General features: G+C 49.2%; 1 protein-coding gene across 1 annotated transcript in view; it reads right to left on the minus strand.

Moving 5' to 3' along the window:
• The window catches only part of NOTCH1 (notch receptor 1), a 110,829-nt gene that overhangs the window by 9,196 nt on the left and 77,178 nt on the right, over positions 1 to 24,455 (minus strand). The window contains 15 exon segments of the mRNA XM_087704507.1: positions 170 to 329; positions 1,602 to 1,692; positions 3,372 to 3,588; positions 5,434 to 5,582; positions 7,089 to 7,514; positions 9,357 to 9,925; positions 10,108 to 10,220; positions 11,855 to 12,112; positions 14,118 to 14,250; positions 15,038 to 15,222; positions 15,480 to 15,633; positions 16,567 to 16,768; positions 17,331 to 17,559; positions 18,412 to 18,564; positions 21,200 to 21,319. Coding sequence (XP_087560633.1) covers positions 170 to 329; positions 1,602 to 1,692; positions 3,372 to 3,588; positions 5,434 to 5,582; positions 7,089 to 7,514; positions 9,357 to 9,925; positions 10,108 to 10,220; positions 11,855 to 12,112; positions 14,118 to 14,250; positions 15,038 to 15,222; positions 15,480 to 15,633; positions 16,567 to 16,768; positions 17,331 to 17,559; positions 18,412 to 18,564; positions 21,200 to 21,319 — 3,159 coding nt within the window.

The following is a 24,455-nucleotide window of genomic DNA, read 5'->3' on the forward strand; positions in this document are numbered from 1 at the left end:
GCTATAAAAAAACCTAGGAAATGCAATAAAACAAATGAAAAACAAGAGGCAGGGCTGGGGCCACCCAGAGCTTGGGGGGGGGATCTTTTCCAGAATCCAGGCTATGGACCTATGGACTGGACTGGCTCTTGCAGCCATCCGTCATTCACTCGTGCACCAAAAGCCCTACCTGGCCCTCGAACATTGACGTCCATGCAGTCGGCATCGATCTCCCCCTGGGGAGGGGTGGGGGCCATGGAGGAAATGCGCAAGTCGGCCGCGTCCAGGTGCTGCTGCGTCCACTGCCGGTGGTCAGTCTGGTCATCGGGCAGCATGACCTGTTCCTCTACCTGGGAAGAGAGGGAGGGAGACGTCAGGGGAAGATCCACCCCCCAGAGCTGCCTCTCTTCCCCTTTCCTGCAAAACGCTCCTTCTCAAAGGAAGGCCAGTGGGGAGCTACGCCTTTAGAGAGCAGAGATTCGAACCGATTACTTAGATGTTGGTTTTGTGTAATTGGGTGGCCTGACATCTAGGGGAAAACTGGAGAAAGAAGGAGACAGAGGAGGAGGAAGAAAAAGAAGAATCATAGGGTTGAAGAAGTGGTTTCTGGATGTTTGAAATCGATCCATAAAGCTGTGGGGTACAATGACTATATATGTATACTTTTTTGTTCTATTTCTTTTAATAAAAGGAGGAAGATATATGTTAAAAATTAAATATGTATGTTGAAAAGGAATGATAAATACCATCAACATAAAATGGAGCTAAGAAGCTGAAATACACCAAGCAAATGAGATGAAGAGTGTGGCGTAGAGGAGAGGGATAGGAGAGAGGGGGTGAGGGGGAAGAGGAGGAGAGAAAGGAGTGGGAAGGGGAGAGAGAAGGAGAGAGGAAGGGGAAGTAGAGAAGGATGACAGAGGGAAGAAAGGAGGTAGGGAGGGGGAGGAGAGAGGGAGAAGGAAGTGACGAATAAGGCACAAATATGGTGTATGGAGAGCAGGAGAGCCAATAATCGTAATTGGGGTAAGATGAATTGATGTAAACATTTAATAATACAACATGATGTTGGCTATGTAATAGTATGCATGTGGTTATTTGTTATGAAAATAAAAAATAAAAAAAATAAAAAAGCTGTGGGGTCTGCAGATGTTTAGAGAGCTTCCTGAAACTATTCATCTTGCAGAAGGATGGACTTGTTAGCCTGCGTTGAGAGAGAAACTTTTTGCCGGCGCTCCTTATAAAGGAATCTTTGAATTAACTTCAGAGGGTTTATGGTGTTTGGGGAGCTGGGTCAGAACACACTCCTGCCCAGCCCCCTAGGCTGCAGAAAATGGGGCAGAGAGCTGCACCATGGAAGGGGGGTCCTTTAAGCCATCGGTGAAGAATTCGCAAGAATTAATCAGGCTCCAGTGTCGTCCTTGGTCAGGTTTTAGTAAGGCAGGGACAGCGTTAGTCACTGCATTAAGCTGTAATATATATCACAGGCGAATTGCACGCTGCTTCTATGAAATTCTCGTCTTCTTTGACAGAAATCCCAAGTGCCCAAAATCCAGACGGAATGAGAAGCAGATAGAAAGAAAAAAAAAATCTGGCCAGAAGCCAAGCATCCCTGGGGAGCTTACTCGGAATTTCTTGGTGTGGAGCGTCTCTTCGTCTCCCCACTCGTTCTGGTTGTCGTCCATCAGAGTCCCATTCGAAGCATTTTTCAGGGGTCTGGAGGACAAAGGGTTGGGGGAAACAGCCGGGGGGGGGGGGAAGAAATGGGCAAGGAATTAAATCCACGGGGGGAAACAGTCGGCTGACAAATTGCAATTGCTCTTCACAAAACGAAGTGGAGTAAAGACGACTAGACAAACGAAATAAAAAGAGCCGAGGTGGCGCAGTGGTTAAATGCAGCACTGCAGGCTACTTCAGCTGACTGCAGTTCTGCAGTTCGGCTGTTCAAATCTCACCGGCTCAGGGTTGACTCAGCCTTCCATCCTTCCGAGGTGGGTAAAATGAGGACCCGGATTGTTGTTGGGGGCGATATGCTGACTCTGTAAACCACTTAGAGAGGGCTGAAAGCCCTATGAAGCGGTATATAAGTCTAACTGCTATTGCTATTGCTATTCCCATTATTCTAGCATTTCGACCCCCAACTTCCTAAAATTCAGTAGTTTTGGAGACTTTCTACGGAAGTCAAACTAAGTTTTTTTTAAAAAACAGCAAGGAATTAAAATGAAGACCCAGAATGTCAGACGTTCTAGAAACGGAGCAGTTTGGGCGATGCCCTTGTGTATATTCTCAGTTTGTTACACAAAATCGGTCTATTTGTGTAAATGCTGAATGCTCCCTCCAGAGTTATGAGCTGGACAATAAAAAAGTTTCATTCATCACCTTCAACAAATTGACCCTTTTGGGGATCTTGTAAAACCTTTTTCTCTCCTTTAAAAAAAACCTTGCTTTTAAAAAATGTACTATCATTGGACGATTTTTTTCAGGAGAATGTACTAAAAATACATAACATAAAATGCACGTATGCCGTCTTACGAATGGTGGTCAGGTGTTAAAAATATCAAATAATATATGTGTTTCTGTAGACACTTGAAAAAGATAGAAGCTAATGTGGAGAGCCTGAGAGAACCATAAAATATAACCAATTACTTTGCCACCTGCGATCATTCGTGAATGAAAAACTGAAGTCTACTTAGAAGCCAGTGGAAATAAAGCTGAGATTTTTGAGCCCACCCCTGTTCAAAGACCTCTTGAAATTTACGCATGGCCCCCACTGAGAGGAAATGAAGTCAAAGCAAAGCACAAATCAATGATACACCCACACACCGCTTCCAACGGATGCCCTCCACCCAGGGCCAAGAAGGCGGCCCCGGTGCATTTCCTACTATTTGTCCCACAGGGGGGCAGAAAACTATTGGTGGTCTCTATTTCCCCTGGGTAGGAAGCCAAAATGCAAAATGCTTGGAAACGTAACGTAAATAACGTACTATTTTATTATTATTTCTTTGATATGGTGTTTTTAATGTCCTTGCCTTGAGTGCGAGTGGCCGGCAATGTAAAATTTCTAAATGAATAAATGAAAGATCTGTCCCAGCTGGGTTCTCTTTTGATAAATGGAAGTCAAAGCTGGCATGCCGCAAACATGAAAAATCCCGCCATGGTGTGTTCCTTTCGATACGCTAAATTGGGGTTAATGAGCCACCACTGCCGTGCTCACTTCATGTGCTTTTTAAAAAAAAGTTCTCTAAACAAATCAACCCTCTTCAGCCCCATCGAGACTATGCTATTTGCGGGAACCAGACAGAGAGCGAATGATTGGTCAAAGGATCAGGTCCCAAGATCCCAACCTCTGTCCCAAGATCCCTGCAAGGGGAAAAACGGGGGGGGGGAGTACTCACTTCAGCCCCACGGAATCCTCTCCCAGTGGCTCCCGGCGCTTCTTCTTACTGGACTCGGTCACTTTGAAGCCTTCGGGGAACCAGAGCTGCCCATGTTCCCTGCGCCGCTTGCGAGTTGCCAAAACACCGATGCCGATGCAGCAGAGCAGGAAGAGGGAAGGTACCACCACATACATAGGATACCACTGGTTGCTCCTGGGGGAATCTGTTGTTTCACCTGGGATGCAAAAAGCCAAGAGGACCAGGATGAGACGGCGGGAAGGTGCACCCCAGTAGGAGGACGGGCGAACTGAGGTCCAAGCAGACCCATCACTCGTCCCCCCCCTCTCTCTATCCAGCTCCCTAGGAGGGGGGGGAGGAGGAGGAGGAGGTGGGGGGGAGGAAAAAATAGCTTTCATTCCTTTAGGAGAAAAAGGATTAGCTCATTTCAAATCATTGGATCCAACATTGAGCGGTTAAGTCCAAAGGATTGAGGAGGATTTGAGAGGCGCTCACTTCAGCTCTTCACATGTCACGGATCGATTACAAGGTCTGGAGCAGCTTCCCCCCCTCTCCCTCCCTCCCTTCCTAATAATAATTATTTTGAAATAAATTCCAGAGGGGGGACAAAACTTGACTCCCCCCACTCCCACAAACAGCAAGGGAACGGGACTTTCTTGTTAAAAGGCATTCAATTCATTGCATATGAGGGACTCTTCCCTGCAATTTTTGAGTATTTTACAGCTTTGGGGGGAGGGGGGGCGCATGGTTTAGAATGGGCTTGTATGTCGTACATTACGCATGCAGGGCACATATGTGTATTTGGGGCCTGTCTTTTGACTCAAGAAACATATTGAGCTGCATCTGGCGGAATTAGCCCCAAACTATAAAATCCATTATTAACTTAATCCACTATTTTTCAACCTTGCTAATTTGAAGAACTGTGGATTTCAACTCCCAGAATTTCCCAGCTAGCATGGGCAGCTAGGGGATTCTGGGAGTTGAAGTCCGCATGTCAATGGCAATGCTGCGGAACATCGGCCTGCTCACATCCTGTAAGATTAGAAACCAAACAAGTTTTGTTATTGGGAAACTGGTGGGAAAATTACCCCAAATTACACTGCTTTAACAGATTAACAGATCGCAACATCCCTGAGGTCACGGGATCACAATTTGGTCCCTTGGTAACCAGCTCGTATTATGACCGGTGCAACATTCTGTGGTCACGTGATCTCAATTTCTAGCCCCTTTTTTGCCAATTTCAGGCCAAAAGCATCCGGTGGGGAAGTTGCTTAATCACAGCCTGATTCGCTTAATGACCGGGTGATTTGCTTAATGATGTTGGTGATTCACTTGACAACCTTATATAATGAGGCACACAACTTGGCTCGTGACCGCAACAATTTAGGAAAGAAATTGTGGTTTCCCATTGTGGTTGTACGTTTAGAGAGGGGAAAGAATTGGTGTGGGATTTGTTGCCTAGTTTGGCAATAAACCATCACCAGGCAACATTCCCAAGAGAAAACAATGGCAATTTTATTTACTGCTTTGCAAAGGGGACACTCCCACGCACACACAGGTACAGTGTACACACCTTAAATCATCAATATCTTTGCCTTATATTCCCTAGTGCCCTTACAAATGTACCTCTCGCCTTTTCCTGATTGGCGTCACAACCTTCCCTCCCCCCCCCCCCCCCCCGCTCAGTGGCTTTCCAGGCGAGTCCCACTAGGAGTCTGCTTTGGTTGTGGCCTATTGGCCACCGGCCCCTCCAGCAGCTGGATCAGAGGAGGAGGAGGAGGAGGAGGAGGAGGAGGAAATGTGGGAATCAGCCTCCAGGTCTGGAGGTGGCTGATGAGGAAGAGGAGGAACAGCTGACACATGGATGCACAGAAGGCAGAGGAGAGGAGAGCAGTGGAAATCTACTGCGGGATCAAAGGCAGCGGGTGGAGATGAATAGGTGTGGCAGACATCATCTATTCATCTTCCATTAGCCTGTGAGATAAAACTTTTTGCTGGAGCTCCTAACAAAGGAATCGGTTGACTTCAGGGGGTTTGTGGTGTTTGGGTCAGAACCTCTTACTTTTCACGGCTTCGATCTTGTAGGGAATGTCCAAGTTGCCGCTGGAGGCCAAGGCGCCCAGGAATGCCGCCACGTCGTTGGCGCTTTGGAAGCACTGGGAGGAGGCTTGGATGCATTGGCGGTTGTCGATTTCCAGGTGAACGATGGACCTGCAGGTTGGGGGAAGGGAGAACGCGCAGACATAAGCAGGACCATCCCAGTGGGAAGGAGGAGTGGTGCATCTGCCCAGAGGTGGAGCTCTTGCCTTACAATCAGGAGGCTCCTGAGTTCAATCCTAAGTAGAGGCAGATATTTCTCTCTCCCTGGGCACATTGAGAATATATCTGCTGAATAGAACTCCACATTGGCAACGGGAAGGGCATCTGGCCAGTAAACGCTCTAGCTGCATTCTGTTGCCTAGACTCCGTCCCGCAAGGGATTATGGGGCTGTTAAATGGAGATGATGATGATTCCAGCTGGAAGGAGACCCTCTCCGCCCTTCAGCGCAAGGACTCGATGCCAGGGCGGCTTGACAGGAATCCAACGGCAGCCTGACCCAGCTCTGCCGGACTTACGACGGTTCGTTTAATGACCGTTTAAAGTCGCATGATTAAAATGCAGGCCCTTGGTAGCCAGCGTGGTTCATATTTATGACGGTTGTATTGTCCTGGGATCCCGGGATCCCTTTTGCCATTTTCTAACAAGCAAAGTCAAAAGGGGAATCAGATCCATTTAACAACCATCTTACTAATTTAACAACTGCTGTGATTCACTTAACAACTGCGACATAAAAGGACATCAAATGGGGCAAAACTCACTTAACATCCTCGCTTAGCAATGGAAATTTGGGGCTTAAGTGGAGGATCAAATGGGCTGTGCTGAGTAAGAGGTATTCAGCACTGGCCCTTGGGCTTTTCTCCTAGGAGGTTCCCAAAGGGGCTTTTTCAGGAGGCAACTGGACTTTCCGGTTTTCCTTTGAAGACGTTTCCCTTCTCCTCCAAGAAGCTTCTCCAGCTCTGACTGGATGGTAGGGAAAGATTTATATTCCTTGCAGACAGCTGGCCCTTGGCATCCTTTGAGAGGGTCCTTGAGGCCACCTGGAGGCTTATCTGTGTCCTCAGGAGGGTCACCTGAGTGGTGCAAATGGTTCCTGTCATCTGCAATCTTCTCCTCTGGAAATTCATTCCTCCTCCCACCCCATTCCAAGGACGTTCATCTCAAATTGTTTAGCTAAAAGTCTGTAGAGATTCATGTAGCCATGTAGATAAACCTCCAAGTGCTTCGATGACCCTCTAAAAGGATGCCAATGACCAGCTCTCTGCAAGGAGTATGAATCCTTCCACTCTGTGGGGAAGTCAGAGAGAACTGAAAAAGCTTCTTGGATGAGAAGGGAAACGTCTTCAAAAGAAAAAAACACAAGGAAATCCAGTTGCCTCTTAAAAAAAAAAACCTGGATGACTGAGAATTTCCTTGGATATTAGAATATTCCTCTCTCTGGTCCCAACTTCTATTCACCCCAACTGATCAGGCTCAGCTAGTTTTGTTCTTCCAAATGGGCAGGGCTACGCAACGCAACGCAAAGTCCCTCAACACTTTATGCCTGGGTCTCAATGACCTCTAAACACACACACACACACACACACACGCCGTAGTCACCTCAGTTCACTCCTGCTTACCCGTAGATTTCCACCTGGTCCAGCTCTCTCTTTGGCCTCCGGCTGAGCCTCGAGTGGACGGCTTCCTTCACGCTGAGCACCATTTCAGACACGTCCGGCCAGCCGCCCAGCGCCCTCCTGATGCGGTGCTTCTTCAGTTCTTCCGGGTTCCCAAAATACGGGAAGATCATGGACTCGCCCTTGGCGTCCCTCTTGAAGACCACGTTGGTGTGCAGGACCCGGCTGAGCTCCCGCAGGAAGTTCAGTGAGTTGTTCCTCAGGGTATCAGGGTTGATGAGCACCACCACCACCAGCGTCCCGTCGGCCAGCCTCTCGGGCACGTGGTTGGCGCAGTCGAGGCCGTCCCACTCGCACTCGGCACTGTTGCAGCCCTTGTCACAGTTGCCATCGGAAAAGTGGTCCTTGCAGTACTGGTCATAGAGAGGGCTGCCAAGATGGAGGGAGAAACAAGTGAGGCCCATGGGACCCTTTCAAGGTCAGAGGTCATCTGGACACACCCAGGCCGTCTGCTGTCACACCCGAGGAGAAGAGAAGGAAAGTGGAAGAGAAGAGAATTAGAGTAGGGAAGAGTAGAATGCAGAATAGAGTAGAGCAGACTAGAGCAGAGCAGAGCAGAGCAGAGCAGAGCAGAGTAGAGTAACAGTTGGAAGGAACCTTGGAGGTCTTCTAGTCCAACCCCTGGCCTAGGCAGGAAACCCTATACCGTTTCAGACAAATGGCTATCCAACATCTTCTTAAAAACTTCCAGTGTTGGAGCATTCACAACTTCCGGAGGCAAGTTGTTCCACTGGTTAATTGTTCTCACTGTCAGGAAATTCATCCTTAGTTCTAAGTTGCTTCTCTCCTTGATTAGTTTCCACCCATTGCTTCTTGTTCTGCCCTGTTCTGCTTTGGAGAATAGTTTGACTCTCTCGTCTTTGTGGCAACCCCTGAGATACTGGAACACTGCTATCATGTCTCCCCTAGTGCTTCTTTCTATTAAACTAGACATATCCAGTTCCTGCAACCCTTCTTCATGTTTTAGCCGCCAGTCCCCTAATCCTCTTTGTTGCTCTTCTCTGCACTCTTTCTAGAGTTTCCATATCTTTTTTATATCGTGTAAGGCCACACTTGGAACACTTGCAGTATTCCAAGTGTGGCCTTACCAAGATATTATAATGTGGTACCAACACTTCACATGATCTTGATTCTATCCTTCTGTTTATGCAGCCTAGAACTGTGTTGATTTTGGCAGCTGCTGGCTCCTATTTCAATGGTTGTCCACTAGGACTCCAAGATCCCTCTCAGTTACTACTATTGAGCAAGGTACCACCTATACTGTATCTGCACCCTGTTTCATCATTGGTGGCCAAGAAAGGGGGGGGGGCGTTTCAAAATTTGCAATGAACACAATGGGGGTGGAGGCACAGGACAACGAAAAAGCTTGAAACTTTTGAGTGAAAAGAGATTTAAAAACCGTGGTGGGTCATACCAAGAAGCAAAAAGTTGTGATTTGATGTTAATGCCTTATTTTACTGCAACAGAGAGAATCAGAAGTCTATGCTTCGTCTTCTTTTCTTTCCTCACTTCTCTTCCCCCCACTTCCCCCCCCCCACAGCTTTTCTATTTATTTTTTTGTATTTTGTATTTTACAATACTTTACAGCGCTATAAAAATGTTAAACACAGAAAAGTTACAGAAAACACACAAGTTGCCTCCAGAAGTTGTGAATGCTCCAATGCTGGAGGTTTTTAAGAAGATGTTGGATAACCCTTTGTCTGAAGCAATAGCAATAGCAGTAGACTTATATACCGCTTCATAGGCCTTTCAGGCCTCTCTAAGCGGTTTACAGAGAGTCAGCATATTGCCCCCAACAATCTGGGTCCTCATTTTACCCACCTCGGAAGGATGGAAGGCTGAGTCAACCCTGAGCCGGTGAGATTTGAACCGCTGACCTGCTGATCTAGCAGTAGCTTGCAGTGCTGCATTTAACCACTGCGCCACCTTGGCTCCTTGAAGTGGTGTAGGGTTTCCTGCCTGGGCAGGGGGCTGGACTAGAAGACCTCTTAGATCCCTTCCAGATTCTATTCTATTCTATTTCCTGACCGTAAGAACAATTACTCAGCGGAAGAACTTGTCTCCAGAAGTTGTGAATGCTCCAACACTGTTATTCTAACAACTCTGTTATTCTAAATTATACAAGGAAGCAAAGCCCCTTTCAACCAGCTGAGCCCAGCGGAACAGAGGGGAGGGACGCCCCGCGCTGGCCACCGTGGCCCGGCCACTTACTTGCACTGCAGCTCGACCTTCTGGCAGTCAAAGCCGTCGTAGAGGCAGCCGCTGTTGTTGCACTGGACGTCACATTTCCCGTCGTTGAAGTAGTTCCAGCACTGCAGGGCCTGGGTGCAATTCTTCCAGGGGTCGTTGAAGTTGAGCGAACAGTCCCCGCCGTCCCAACCGCAGGCGTGATTGTTGCATTTGGTGTCACAGATCTTGTTGCCGGCCAGGCTGGGGCAGCCAGGGATTTCGCACTTCTCCTCCACCAGGGGAGGGGTGATGTCCTGGCCGGGCCCCCCCGGGAATTCAAAGTCCAGGATGTGGCAGTTGAGGCCGTTGAAGTTGACGGGGCAAAGGCAGCGGTAGTGGGGCGGCTCCGGGGTGAATTGGCAGGTGCCCTCGTTGTAGCAGGGGCCCGAGTGGCATGGGCTGTGCGAGGGGAACTGGCACTCGGGACCAGTGAAACCCGGTGTGCAGAGGCACCTGGGCTGCCTGGAGGTGGGAAGGCAGGTGCCACCGTTCAGGCAGCGTAGCATCCCGCAGCTGTGCAGGTGGTTTTCACACGTGGCGCCATCCAAGCCCTGAGAGGGGAAGAAGACGGCGCTCAGGAGGGAGGGAAGGAAGGAGCTCCCGGACTGGAGGGGGCGGGGGCAAAGCTCCAGGCCAGGAGCCATCCGGGTGTGAAGAAGGGGGGACTTCAGTGTCCTGCTTGAGACCCCCTCCCCCCTCTTGCCTTCTGACCAAACACGTGCCGGCCACGTACCAGAGGACACTTGCAGATGTAGCCCTGTTTGGTGTTGCTGGCCACGGCGCAGCTGCCCCCGTTCTTGCAGGGCCTGTTCTGGCAGCCGTTGAACACCGCTTCACAGCGCCGTCCTGGAAGAAGGGGAAAAAAGGGGGGCTCTGAAGTGAATTTGGGGTCCAAGCTCTCTCCCCGGCTGTTCCGGATGAAGAGCGGGCCTGCCTGCCTCCCTTGGGGCTTGGAAGCTTTCGTGGAAATGGACCAGCACCGTGTGGTTGGAGTTGTGACTAAAGGTTGGAAACTTTTTCTTGTTTCACTTCGTTCTGCTTGTTACAGAGTGCAATAAAGTTCCTCCCCATTGAAGAACTGGTGGGAGCTGCCTTCAGGGAGGAGAAGGAAAGGGGAAAGGGATGGAGGGAGGGATGGAGAGAGGGAAGGAAGGGGGGGAGGGAGGGAGGAAAGAAATGAAAGGAAGGAAAGGAAGGAAAGAAAAAGAAAGAAAGAAGGAAGGAAGGAAGGAAGTTGAATGAGAATGAGGAAGGAAGGAAATGAGAATGAGAAGAAGGAAGGAAAGAAAGAAATGAGAAGGAAGAAGGAAGGAAGGGAACGAGAAGGAAGAAGGAAGGAATTGAGAATGAGAGGAAGGAAGGAAAGAAAGAAGGAAGGAAGAAAATGAGAATGAGGAAGGAAAGAAATGAGAAGGAAGGAAGGAATTGAGAATGGGGAAGGAAGGAAGAAAATGAGAATGTAGAAGGAAGAAGGGCGGATGAAAGAAAGTAAATGAGAATGAGAGGAAGGAAGGAAGGAAAGAAAGAAATGAGAATGAGAGGAAGGAAGGAAATAAGAAGGAAGAAGGAAGGAAGGAATTGAGAATGAGAGGAAGGAAATGAGAATGTAGAAGGAAGAAGGGAGGATGAAAGAAAGGAAATGAGAATGAGAGGAAGGAAGGAAGGAAGGAAGGAAGGAAGGAAGGAAGGAAGGAAGGAAGGAAGGAAAGAAATGAGAATGAGAATGAGAGGAAGGAAGGAAAGAAATGGGAAGGAAGGAATTGAGAATGAGGAGGGAAGGACGGAAGGACGGAAGGAAGGAAATGAGAATGAGAAGAAGGAAGGAAAGAAGGAAGAAAAGGAGAATGAAAGGAAGGAGGGAAATGAGAATGAGAGGAAGGAAGGAAATGAGAATGTAGAAGGAAGAAGGGAGGGATGGAAGAAAGGAAATGAGAATGAGAGGAAGGAAGGAAGGAAGGAAAGAAATGAGAAGGAAGAAGGAAGGAAACGAGAAGGAAGAAGGAAGGAAGGAATTGAGAATGAGAGGAAGGAAGAAAGAAGGAAGGAAGGAAGGAAGAAATGAGAATGAGGAAGGAAAGAAATGAGAAGGAAGGAAGGAATTGAGAATGAGGAAGGAAGGAAGAAAATGAGAATGATAGGAAGGAAGGAAAGTAATGAGAAGGAAGAAGGAAGAAAGGAATTGAGAATGAGAGGAAGGAAGGAAGGAAGGAAGGAAGGAAGGAAGGAAGGAAGGAAGGAAGGAAGAAAATGAGAATGAGAGGAAGGAAGGAAATGAGAAGGAAGAAGGAAAGAAGGAAATGAGAAGGAAGAAAGGAATTGAGAATGAGAGGAAGGAAGGAACGAAGGAATGAAGAAAATGAGAAAGAGAGGAAAGAAAGAAATGAGAAGGAAGAAAGGAATTGAGAATAAGAGGAAGGAAAGGAGGGAGGGAGGATGCTGCCCTCCCAACTTTTTTAGCCCAACTCGCCCTTGGCCCTCACCTGTGTATCCCGGGCGGCATTCACACTTGTAATCGTTGACTCTCTGCACACAGTTCTGGGTCCCTCGCGGGTCGCAGGGGTTCGAGAGGCACTCGTTGACGTCCCCCTCACAGCGCTCCCCAACGAAGCCTGGCAGGCAGATGCAGCTGTAGCCCCCCACCTTGTCAATGCACTTTCCGTGGTTGAAGCACTTGGGGGTCTGGCTCCGGGGGTCGGTGGCAGGGCTGCAGTCATCAATGTTGATCTCGCAGTGGACGCCTGGGGTGTGTGTGAGGGGGAGCCAATCAGTTCACCTCCCCATTAATTTATGCACTGCTTCATTTCTGAGGCTTACCAGCCACCGCGTAAAACCAACTCACAGCCTCCCTATTTTGGGAGAGCCGAGGAATGTCGTGTTTTCCCTTCCTCAGCAGCTTCAGGGTGGGGGGGCCTTCAACTTCCAGGATTCTCCAGCCAGCAGAATTCTGGGAGCTGAAGTCGTTAAGCTGGCGAGGTTGGGAAACACTGGAATACCAAGTGTAAGTGGCCAATTGTCCACGCTTGAGCCCAAGCTGGCCCAACGATTTTTCCATGTCTTTTTAGTGGCAATGGAGAAGTGCATTCCCCTTGCTTTTTCCCGGGATAGTAATAGCACTTATCTACCGCTTCACAGTGCTTTCCAGCCCTCTCTAAGCGGTTTACAGAGTCAGCCCCCAACAATCTGGGTCCTCATTTTACCCACCTCCCAAGGACAGAAGTGTCAGGCCTGCAGCCATCTTTTCTTTTGGGTCTTTGGCCTGCCACACTTTCTATTGTTCTACTATGCATTTACTCTTGTGGGAAAATGGGAGGGGGATTGTATGGAGTTAGATGATATGTAGCCATAACAAAATTCTTCCTAGAAAGCCAAGGTCATCCTTTGTCTTTGTACCTCTGCACCTGACTGGAACTGGATGGGTGGAACTGCCAGCATGGCAGTGGGAGATTGGACCATGGGATGGACTTGTGTTGAGCAAGATCTTGAACTTTGCACTCTAGTGGGGAAAACCGAGAAGCTTTCAGATTCGGGTTTTCCCAGATGTGCCAACATGGCTCTCTTCATAAATGGGAATTTTGAGGAATATTTTGCCTTGTATTCTGATTTACTTTTGGATGCTATTTGGAACCCTGACCGGAAGGCTGGGTCAACCTTGAGCCTGGTCAGATTTGAACTGCCAAATTGCAGGCAGCCGGCAGGCAGCAGAAGGAGCCTGCAGTCCTGCACTCTAACCACTACGCCACCTCAGCTCTTGCCTACGTCCCTGGGATACCCTGGTAGTCTCCCATCCAAATACAAGTTAGGTCCAACCCAGCTTTTCTTTGTATATCAAACTAAAATCAGCTGCTCTCTTCGATTCCAGGCTACCATCTCACCCAATTTGTTTCCCCCGCAGCCTTTACGCATTACTGGAACCCCAGTGGAGGAAACCAAATTAATTGACAGGATCCTGGGGCTGGAAGGGACCTTGAAGGTCTCCTAGTCCAACCCCCTCATAACCATCTTGGACAAATAAGTTATCCAATTTTGAAAAGGTGCATGGCCAACTCTCACCACCAGAGGGAGACATACATCACCTCTCCCAATTTGGGGACACAGACCCAAACTCCTAAGATGCAGCCCCCTCCCCTCCACCTTAGCCCCCCTCCCTTCTCAATCTGCAAAAAGCCGAACCCAGAAATGGGATCCAAACCGAGCTGGTTTCCACACAGGGGCGGAGCCAAAAGAAGTCAAAGTGGCAGAGACTGTTTGACTGTTTTGACTCAGTCCTGCAGGAACCGATCAGCTGAGCTGAGCAAGGCTCTAGATCCAGGGGTGGGATTCAGCCGGTTCGGACTGGTCCGCCGAACTGGTTGTTGCAAGGACTGGCTGGCCCCGCCCAAACTGCCCTTCCCAGGAGTCTCCACATGGCCCGTTCATCATGCCAGGTTAAGTACAGGACCCACACAGAGGCAAAACACACCACCCGGAAGTTCTGGAACTCCGGAAACGGGCCCATTTCCAGCTTCCGGAGGGCCTCCGGAACCCGGGAGAGGCCATTTTCGCCCTCCTGGGGGCTCAAGGAAAGCCTCTGGATCCTGCGGAGGGTGAAAACTCTCCCACCCCCGACGTGAGGAGGCAGAGGAGGCCACGCTCCCCATGGCCACACACACACCCAGCAACTGGGCAGAGAACTAATTGCTAAAAATTTCCAATCCCACCCCTGTAGTATCCTCTCTCCCTGCCGGGCTTGCTGGAGGCTCCTACCTTGAGTTCCACGGGGACAAGAGCATTTGTAGGTGTTGAGCAGATCAATGCAAGTGCCGCCATTTTGGCAGGGATGAGAAAGACATTCCTTGATCTCCTCCGAGCAATTTCGCCCGTGGTAGCCGGCCACGCACTGCAAAGGAAGAAGCAGACAGACTTTCCCTCTTACTGGAGAAATATAATAAAAGAAATTCATATTTAATTCTACCTGTGGCAACAGCAGCGAGAATTGTATATACACAAAATTGGGGGTGAAATGAAAATACACCTACAGAGGAAAATGTAATAAAGAAAATATTAGAATGTGCTGAAATGGATAGATTAAACATTGAAAATTAAGGATAAGGGGGAAACAGAATACTTTTTAACTTGGGAATTATCCTATCAATGGACAGAAAACAGAAGCAGAAGTTAGAAATTTAGAATTGAGGAAGATATGTAAATAATGATGAAATAAGTGTGTAATTAAATAATGAATATAATAGAGGACAATGTTTATAATAGCTGATATTATTAACTAACTATAGGCAAGATTGAACAGAGTATTTAATTAGATAATGGAAAATGTTCAGTAAGGATAAGTGAAGATCATGTGGAATAGACTTTGAGAAGAAGACACTTCTGAGGAGGAGGAGGAGGAGGAGGAGGAGGAGGAGGAGGAGGAGGAGGAGGAGGAGGAGGAGGAGGAGGAGGAGACACCTCTGAGCGAGCAGCAAAGCCAGGCTGTCCTGCCACAGGTAGGGCCAGGGCATCTGACTCCGAATGTCACTTGGGAAGGGCCTTGTGTCCCTCGCAAGGCACCTCCCCAACCTGACCCTGGGTAGCAGCAGGTTGAAATCCTGCCTTCCTGAAAGCGGCCCCCATGCCCGGCGGCCACGAAAACCCACCGGCCCGCATCCTTCCTAGTCGGGAAAGCCTACCTCGCAGGAATAGCCGCCCAGATAGTCCGTGCAGGTGGCCCCGTTCTGGCAAGGGTTGGGGGAGCACTCGTCCACCTGCTCTTCACAGTAGCTGCCTGTGTAGCCAGGCTGGCAGTGGCAGAAGTGGGTGTTGCCCCTGTCCACGCAGAGGCCGGAGTTTCTGCACAGGCGAGCCACGTCCAGTCCTGCAAGAGGGAAGCCATTGGACATGTGTGGCAGGCCGGGACGGGGCAGGTAGTAAGGGGGGATGGGAGCAAAACAACCCGGCCAAAGTGTCCGGCCCCAAGCCTTTCTTGTTCCTTGCCCTTTTGTGGTCTCGGGCCCAAGGACAATCCCCCACTCACCCAACGGTCCATACAGGAGGGTCCCCATCATGGAGAAGACCTCAAGGGGAGTTGGCCAGAGTTCTGGAAGTTCCCCCGAGGTCAGGAAGGAGACCCACCTTGCCGTCGTGCGGCCACCTCGCAAGAGACGTTGGGTACATCGCAGTACAGGCCGGTCCAGCCGCTCGGGCACTCGCAGCGGTAGTGATTGCTGATCTGCCAGCACTTCCCTCCGTTCTTACAGGGAGACGAGTCGCACCAGTTGACCAGGCTCTGCAGAGAAGGCGGGAAGAGGACGGCGCATGGGGTGAAGGTACGGAAGAGCTGCCCCCATGGGTGCTGGAGCTAAGCGGAAGCAGAGAGCGACCCCCGGGAGGGACGGTCCCCGAGAGATGCTGACGGTGACGGAAAGTGGGAGCTATCCTCTTTTATTTGGTTTCCTTGTACGATTCACGTTCATTCTAAGTGTTGTCTTTTATTATTTATGATGAATGTATTTTTATGATGACTATGACCATGATTTATCACTTATAGCTCTTATGTACAATGAGAGCTTATGCACCAAAGACAAATGCCTTGTGTGTCCAATCAGCCTTGGCCAACAAAGAATTCTATTCCATATCCCTATTCTATTCTATTCTATATTCTACATGCTATATTCTATATTCTATCATCGATCATCTATATTCTATTGTCTATATTCTATTCTATTCTATATTCTACATTCTATATTCTATCATCTATATTCTATTGTCTATATTCTATTCTATTCTATTCTATTCTATTCTATTCTATTCTATATTCTACATGCTATATTCTATATTCTATCATCTATATTCTATTGTCTATATTCTATTCTATTCTACATTCTACATTCTACATTCTATCATCTATATTCTATTGTCTATATTCTATTCTATTCTATTCTATATTCTACATTCTATCATCTATATTCTAATCTATATGCTATACTCTCTATTCTATTCCTATTTCTTTCTTACCATTGCATTTGAGACCTTTGCAAGTCTGTACAGCAAAGAAAAGCTGAAGTGAGACTGGCTAGCAACCACTTCGCTTAGTTACCACATTGCCCGAACCAGTTGGGGCACTGAACGAGAACTGCCTGCCTGCTTGCCTGCCTGCCTCCCTCCTTGAAAATCCAAAGCGAATATTCCACCTGGAGCAGGAAGCAGAATTGAGGGTTACCTGGCAATTGAGTCCAGTGTATCCCTGCAGGCAGGTGCATTTGTAAGTTCCGTAGCTGTCCTGGCAAGTCCCCCCATTCATGCAGGGTCTGGAGTCGCACTCGTTAATGTCGTGCTCACAATAAATGCCAGTGAAGCCGGGTGGGCAGACACATGTGAAGGTGTTGATGCCATCCACACAGGTGGCCCCGTTGAAGCAGGAGCTGAGTGATGGGAGGAAGAGAGCGTCAGAGTACGTACAGCTTTGCTAGGTGAGACAACCCAGGAGCAATAACAGCAAACAGAGGTTCGTAATAAATATTGGTCTTATCTACAAAAGAACATATACTATACATACATGTACTATAGGCAGAAGTCAAACAAACAGCAATTACAGCAGGGAAAAAAACACGGCACACCCTAACAGGGCTTCTTATTATTATACAGGCTCTTAAAGGGATAACAGCCGAAAACCTTCCTGACTCATTCTCATCATTACATCAGTGCATCATCATAGCACCTGGTCAGCTGTTAAATCACTACCATGACAGAGAGAGTCACCCACCCACACCCCTGGCTTCAGAGATGCTGGACCTTACATGAAACGGAAGGACCAGGGTCAGGAGGGGTCTGTTTCGATCCATCGGGCCCATCCCAGATCAATGTTTCTCAGCCTCGACAAGCTGAAGACGGGTAGACTTCAACTCCCAGAGTTCATGGCTGGCTGGGAATTTCTGGAACCTTTAAATTGTCATGATTGAAAAGGCCCATTCTGGGTCAACTTACCTCTCCGTGCAGTCTGGGGTGTTGTGCTCACAGTGGATCCCACTGAAGCCCGACGGGCAGGTACAGGTGTAGCTGTTGACGCAGTCCGTGCAGTTGGCCCCGTTCTTGCAGGGGTCGCTGGCACATTCGTCCACGTCTTCCTGGCATTCGGGGCCCTGGAAGCCCGCCAGGCAGTTGCAGGAGAAGCCGTTCACGCTGTCAGAACAGGAGCCCCCATTGTGGCAGGGATCTGGGGGTGGGGGGAGAGAGAAGCAGACTGGCATCACATTCGCAGCACCAGGAGGAGGGGAGGGGGATGGTGGGGCGCTCTCCCAAGGAGTGCAGTAATATCCCTGTCCATGCCCTCTTCAACAACTGCTACCCCAACCCCAAACCCCCGTGAAGGTGACCCCCACGCCTCTGGGTCCCTGCTTCTAGCATAATCTGCCTTCCAGGAATTTAAATCCATGACCCTGGGTTTCTGGAATAAGAAGCAAAGGGATGCCCCCACTCCACCTCTTTGCAAAGGCAGGTAATGGTTCCCCTAGCACATATGCGCTAGTCGTTCTCGACTCTAGGGGGCGGTGCTCATCTCCGTTTCAAAGCCGAAGAGCCAGCACTGTCCAAAGACTTCTCCAGGGTCATGTGGCCGGCATGACCCAACGCCGAAGGTGCATGAAACACCGTTCCCTTTCCACCAAAGGTGGTTCCTATTTTCCTACTTGCATTTTTTACATGCAAGTAGCTAGGTTGGCAGAAACTGGAACAAGTAATGGGAGCTCCCTCTATTACGCGGTGCTAGGGATTTGAACCCTCGAACTGCTGACCTTTCTGATTGATAAGCTCAGCGTCTTAGCCACTGAGCCCTTTTGCAAAGGTAGACAGCCTCTTCCCCTTCCCCCACAAACCAACCTTCCCCAGCAGCTGGCCTGAGAGACTTTCCTGCCTGCCCAGATGATAAGGGGAGGGGGCAGTTTTCTCCCTTGAAAGAGCAGTTTTGAAAGGCACCAGATCGGCTGCCCGGCTGCCCCCCCACCCTCCCAGCTCAATCAGGACGGACCCTGACTGGGAGTTTGTTCCCCAGGCTCACTGAGATTCTTACTGGGTTGACAGTCATCGATGTCAGTTTCACAGCTGTCCCCTGTGAAACCAGCTTTGCACAGGCAGCGGTAGCTCCCGTTGGTGTTTTGGCACGTGGCGCCATTCCGACAGGGGCTCTTGACGCACTCGTTGATGTCAATCTCACAGGTTTGCCCTGAGAAGGGAAGGGGAGAGAGAGAGAAATAGGACTGTGGAAAATGTCCGCTTCGCTCATCTCTAAAACCATTCAGTGTCTGCTCTTCCCTGAAGGGCAGAGATACAGATACAGATAAACAGAGTTGGAAGGAACCTTGTAGGTCATCTAGTCCACCCCCCAGCCCAAGCAGGAGGCCCTACACCATTTCTAACAGAGGGCAGTTCAGTCTCTTCTTGAAAGCTTCCAGGGCTGAAACTCCCACAACTTCCGAAGGCAACCTCTCTTTCAATGAATGTAGATTAACAGAGTTGGAAGGGACCTTGGAGGTCATCTAGTCCAACCCCCACCCAGGCAGGAGACCCTACACCATTTCTGACAAATGGCAGTCCAGTCTCTTCTTGAAAGCCTCCAGGGATGAAGCTCCCATGACTTCCGAAGGCAACTTCCGTTCCATTGATTGTTCTCACTGTCAGGAAATTTCTCCTTATTTCCAGATTGAATCTCTCCTTGGTCACTTTCCATCCATTGTTCCTTGTCTGGCCTTCGGGGGCTTTGGAAAACAGCTTGACCCTCCTCTCTGTGGCAGCCCCTCAAATATTGGAAGACTGCTATCTTGTCCCCCTGATCCTTCTCTTCCCTAGACTGGCCATGCCCGGTTCCTGCAACTGTTCATCATATGTTTCAGCCTCCAGACCCCTCATTATCCTGGTTGCTCTTCTCTGCATTCTTTCTAGAGTCTCAACATCTTTTTTATAGTCTGGTGACCAAAACTGGATGCTGAATTCCAGATGTGGCCTTACTAAAGCTTTATAGAGTGGGATTAGTACCTCTCTTGATCTTGATTGTATACCTCTGTTAATGCAATTTAGGATTGCATTAGCTTTTTGGGCTGCCGCCACACACTGCTGGCTCATATTTATTGTTCCTTCTTGGCCAACTTTGCCCTCTGTCTCTTTAAAATACCTTGAGGCCCCTCCTCATCATGACTTATGCCCAACATCGATTTGAGCAAAATGCCCAACATCGATTTGAGCAAAATAAAAATTCCATAAAACGCCTGAACTGATTAATATCAAGCAGGAAACTAATTAAGACACAGCAATAAACCGCAATAACATATACGTGTGAGGACTGAAAACACCCAGGGTCAGACTACCAAGACTACAGGAAGAAAGAGAAGTGAAAACTAATTCATTAAGGCCAGAAAGAACTTAAATGGTGGAGTTTATAGCCATTAGAGACAGAGTCACCTACTGAGATAGGATGACGGAACAAAGGTAGCCACGATTCCTAGTTTGACCGTGAAGTGGAAAAAGAGACAATTTTCTCTATACTTGAGGACTTCTGCCTGGTTACTATGGGACCATAATCCAGCAGAGCTCTTCTGAGGTTTTTAATTAATTAGCCAGCTAATGAAGACCAATTAGGATTGAGAAACCGTTAATTAAGCTTCAGCTAATGGTTTAGACTTGCCGTCTCCATGTATGTACAGTTCATATAAAAAAATGGAATTCCTGCAGCTAGGGGGAGGGATCAAAATTCGGGGTTGGGAGGCTCAAAGGCATTTCCACCCAGGCTGTAAAAACCATTCATTGCTGACTGGGAGGATTCGTCGTCATTGTTTTTCCCCAGTCTGGAAAGGAAACGTTACCCTAAGTTGGAGATATCTAAGTTTATGACTATTTAACCCCGTTAATTAGCTCAAATGCAGGAGGCTCCCAGTTGGGTGGATATCAATGCCCAGAATTTCCCAGGCTGTGTACTGTATTTTTCGGAGTATAAGACGCACCAAGGTTTTGAAGAGGCAAATTAAAAAAAAAAGTTTTTGCACTCTGCAAACCTCCCCAAAACAACCCGTTTTTTTTTAATGGGCATGAATAGCCCTTAGGAGGCTTGTAGAATGCTCCAGGGGGGGGGGGGGACGAACAAAAAATGGCTCATTTTTTTGTGAAAATGGCCCCCTTTTTGTCAAAAAAAGGGCATTGATAGCCTTTAGAAGGCTTATAGAGTGCTCCTGGGGAGCGGGGGGGGGGCACATCCATTTTTGCAAAGGGGGCAGGGTTTCAGGAGGCAAAAATGCTGTATTAAGTATATAAGATGCACCCAGATTTTCACCCTCTTTTTTGAGGGAAAAAGGTGCGTCTTATACCTGCCTGAAGATATGCAGAGCAGGGATATACCATTTAACATCAGAGGGAGGGAGGGAGGGAGGGAGGGAGGGAGGGAGGGAGGAAAGAAGGAAGGAATGATGGACCGTGGTGTTACAGTAGTTGGAATGGAACATTGCAGCCTAATTCTGCTCACTGCCAGGAGTTCGATCCTGACCGGCTCAAGATTGACTCAGCCTTCCATCCTTCTGAGGTCAGTTAAAAGGAGGACCCAGATTGTTGGGGAAAATAGGCTGACTCTGTAAACCGCTTAGAGAAAGCACTGTGAAGCGGCATATAAGTCTAAGCTCTATTGCAATTGTTTCCAACAAAATGCAGTCAAGATTCTCCCCCTACCAGCTCCGGGATGTCCCTCCCTTTCTCTCCCTAGATCGTCTTTCCGAAGTCTGCCCTTGGCTGCCTGAATGGTTGCACCTCAGAACCCCAAAGGATGCGTGGGTGAGTGTGGGTGTGCGTGCAAGGCCCCGAGGCCCCCTTCCTCGTACCTTGCCAGCCCGGAAGGCAGGTGCACAAAAAGCTCTCGTAGTCCTCCGACTCTCTGCACTGCCCCCCATTCTTGCAGGGACCATCCGCGCAGGGCGCCAGCACCTCCTGGCAGGTGAGACCTGCAGTTGGAAAGAAAAAATCGGGTTGGCTGCAGCCCATGGCCCCCCGACGTGGCACGGAGGCCGTTTACGCTCCATCCTGTCACCCAGGAGGCCCTTGGCTGGATCTGGGGCGCAAGTGTGCGCGAGTGAGAAGTCAGGCAGTGGAGATAACGGACTTCCTACAGATTCCTGCCCAATGGACTCTGGCGATGAGAAGTCCCCACCCCCATCTCCCTTCTGGACCTCCCCAAGGGACTTTTTAAAAAAGTTTTTAATATTTTGTTCTCTATATACAATTATAGGTATACGTCCACATAGTTATTATTCCTTTTTACCTTCGTTATGCATTTGTCATTCCATTTACAGAGTTATAATATACCATTTGGGCTGCTTTGTTTACATTCCTCACCTGTTTTGATACCACCTTCTTTTCCTTTCTTTTCTCCCTCCCTCCCTTCTCTACTTTCTTCCTTCCTCTCTCCTTTCCCTTCCTTCTTCCATTTCCTCTCCCCTACTCTTCCTCTTCCTCTTCCTGCCCTCTCTCCTTCGCTTGAGCCAAGGTGGCGCAGTGGTTAAATGCAGCACTGCAGGCTACTTCAGCTGACTGCAGTTCTGCAGTTCGGCTGTTCAAATCTCACCAGCTCAAGATTGACTCAGCCTCCCATCCTTCCGAGGTGGGTAAAATGAGGACCCGGATTGTTCGGGGCAATATGCTGACTCTGTAAACCGCTTAGAGAGGGCTGAAAGCTCTATGAAGCGGTATATAAGTCTAACTGCTATTGCTATATTCTCCCTTCCATCTTCCTCTATTTTCCTTCCCTCCTCTTCCTCTCCTCTCCTCCTCTCTTCCCCTTCCTACCCTCTCTCCTTCTCTTTCTCTCCCTTCCACCCTCCTCTCCCTTACCTCTTTCTTCTTTCCCTCCTCTCCTCCTCTTCCCTTTCCTGCCCTCTCTCCTTCTTTCCTTCTCCCTTTCATCTTCCTCTCCTCTATCTTCCTTCCCTCCTCTTCCTCTCTTTTCCTCTCCCTCTCCCTCTCCTCTCTCCTTCTCTCCCTTCCTCTCCTCTGTCTTCCTCCCCTCCTCTTCCCCTCCCCTCCCCCTCTCTTCCTTTTTTCTCTATTGTTGTAGGTGTCTCTTCCAGCTTCCAAGATGCTTTTTTCCTTGGGGAAGGAATTCATCCACACTGTGGACGGCAGTTGTCCAAACTGCACCCTCCAGAGCCACCTATGGGCAACCCTCCCCTGGACCAGGAGGCAGGGAGAAAAACCCCTTGCCCAGCCTTCCTTTCCTGTTTACTAACAGAGACTTCTTTCTGTTTTCAGAACCTTCTCTGGGCTCACACACAAACACACACACACACCACCCCCAAAATCTCCTGGGTTGTTTCTCCAGCAACCAGCCAAGGCAGGAAAGTCTAGGGCTTCCTCCCATTGTCCAGAGGTTGCCGTTTTGCGCAGCAGGAGGAGGAAGCAGGAAATGGCCGGAGGGGCCGAAAAAGAGCCTCTCCGAGCGCTGGGGATGGGGCGCGGGGCCTTTGGCCAGCGGGAGAAGGTTGCAAAAAGAGGAAAAGGGTTCCTTGCCCAAAAGGGGGTGGGTGGGTGGGAGATAAATAACAGAATAACAGAATTGGAAGGGACCTTGTAAGTCATCGAGTCCAGCCCCTGCCTGGATGTTTGCCCGAGGGAAAATCTGAGGTGGGCGACTGAGAAGGGCGTGGGTGGAAACCTCCGAGGGGAAGAAGCAAACCCAATGACTTTCCATCCTAACGTTCGGAGGGAGGAAAACAGCGGAGGCTTCCGCGTGAATTTTTCCCCATCACGTCTCCTTATCGGGGAAGGTGGGGGGGGGGAGGTCCTGTCTGAGGCAGGAAGCAAACGAGCTCAGAGAGTGGGCATCAGATAATGGGGGTCCTCAACTTACGACCACAACAATCGAGGCCAAAATTTCCACTGCCATGGGAGACACTTGTTAAGTGAGTTTTGCGACAGGTTGTTAAGTGAAACCCCTGCAGCTGTTTAAGTTAATAACACCGGTTGTTAAGTGAATCGGGCTCCCCCATTGACCTTGCTCATCGGAAAGTCGCAAAAGGGGATTGCGTGACTGCGGGACACTGTGACCGTCATAAATACCAGTCAGCCACCAAGCATTACTGAATTTCCAATCACGTGACCCTGGGGATGCTGCAATGTCATAAGGGTGGGAAATGGTCATAAATCAGGGGTCCCCAACACCAGGACCGTGGCCCACTGCCAGGCTGCGGACTATTCAGAACCAGGCTGCACGAGCATTGGGCCAGCACACACACACACCTTGTGCGAGCAACGAACCAGTGTGCACCCATGCGCATGCAGCTCAACCTGTGCAAGTGGAGGTGCATGCTTGTGCACGCCAGCCCACTGCTTGCAGAAATTGAAGTGTGCACATGCGCACATGGGTGGCAGCTCATGCTCATGCGCCCAGTTCCTTCTGCCCCATCCCAGCCGGCCTCCAAGCCACAAAGTTTAGGGACTGCTGTCATAAGTCTATGTGTTCAATGCTGTTGTTACTTTAAACAGTCACAAACAACCTGTTGTAAGTCAAGGACTACCTATGTCTGGGAAGACAATTCAGCAACTGCCCTGAACATTTAGGGAAGTGGTGTTGTGGCCTGCTAGTGGCCAGCGGAGCTGGTGGCCGACTCAGACAGTGAGGAGGTTGGGGAGGAACCTGGGCCAGTCCTGGAGTCTGGGGAAGCTCTGATGAGGCTCTGCATGGAAGGCAGTTATCAGCTGCCTTCAGAGTCAGAGATCAATGGGGCAGAAGAACAGCTGGAGCATGTTCCCAGTGTGCACATGCGCAGAGCTGCCAGGGGAAGAGAAGAGCTAAGGAACAAGGATTGACTCGGGAGTAAAGCCACAGGTGGACGGTGAATGGCCCCTCTCAGAGGAAATAAAGAGGAGCAAAAGGGGAGGGGAGTTTGCAGGAAGCAATGAGTTCAATTCATTTGGGTGAAGATCTGTTCCTGACTTCTAGCCAAGGAATTGCTGCTACAGCATGGAGTTTGGAAGATATCAGCCTGGCAGCTCTCCAAGCCAGAGAAAGGTCTGTAGCTGTGAAATCTCTGGAAAGACTTTGCTGGAGAGGAATTTCCTTTAACCTAAATAAAAAGGGGTTTT

Source organism: Thamnophis sirtalis, unplaced genomic scaffold (genome assembly GCF_051295495.1).
Source record: "Thamnophis sirtalis isolate CommonGarterSnake01/CBP01778 unplaced genomic scaffold, rThaSir2_p1.2 scaffold_2, whole genome shotgun sequence".
Taxonomy (NCBI): domain Eukaryota; kingdom Metazoa; phylum Chordata; class Lepidosauria; order Squamata; family Natricidae; genus Thamnophis; species Thamnophis sirtalis.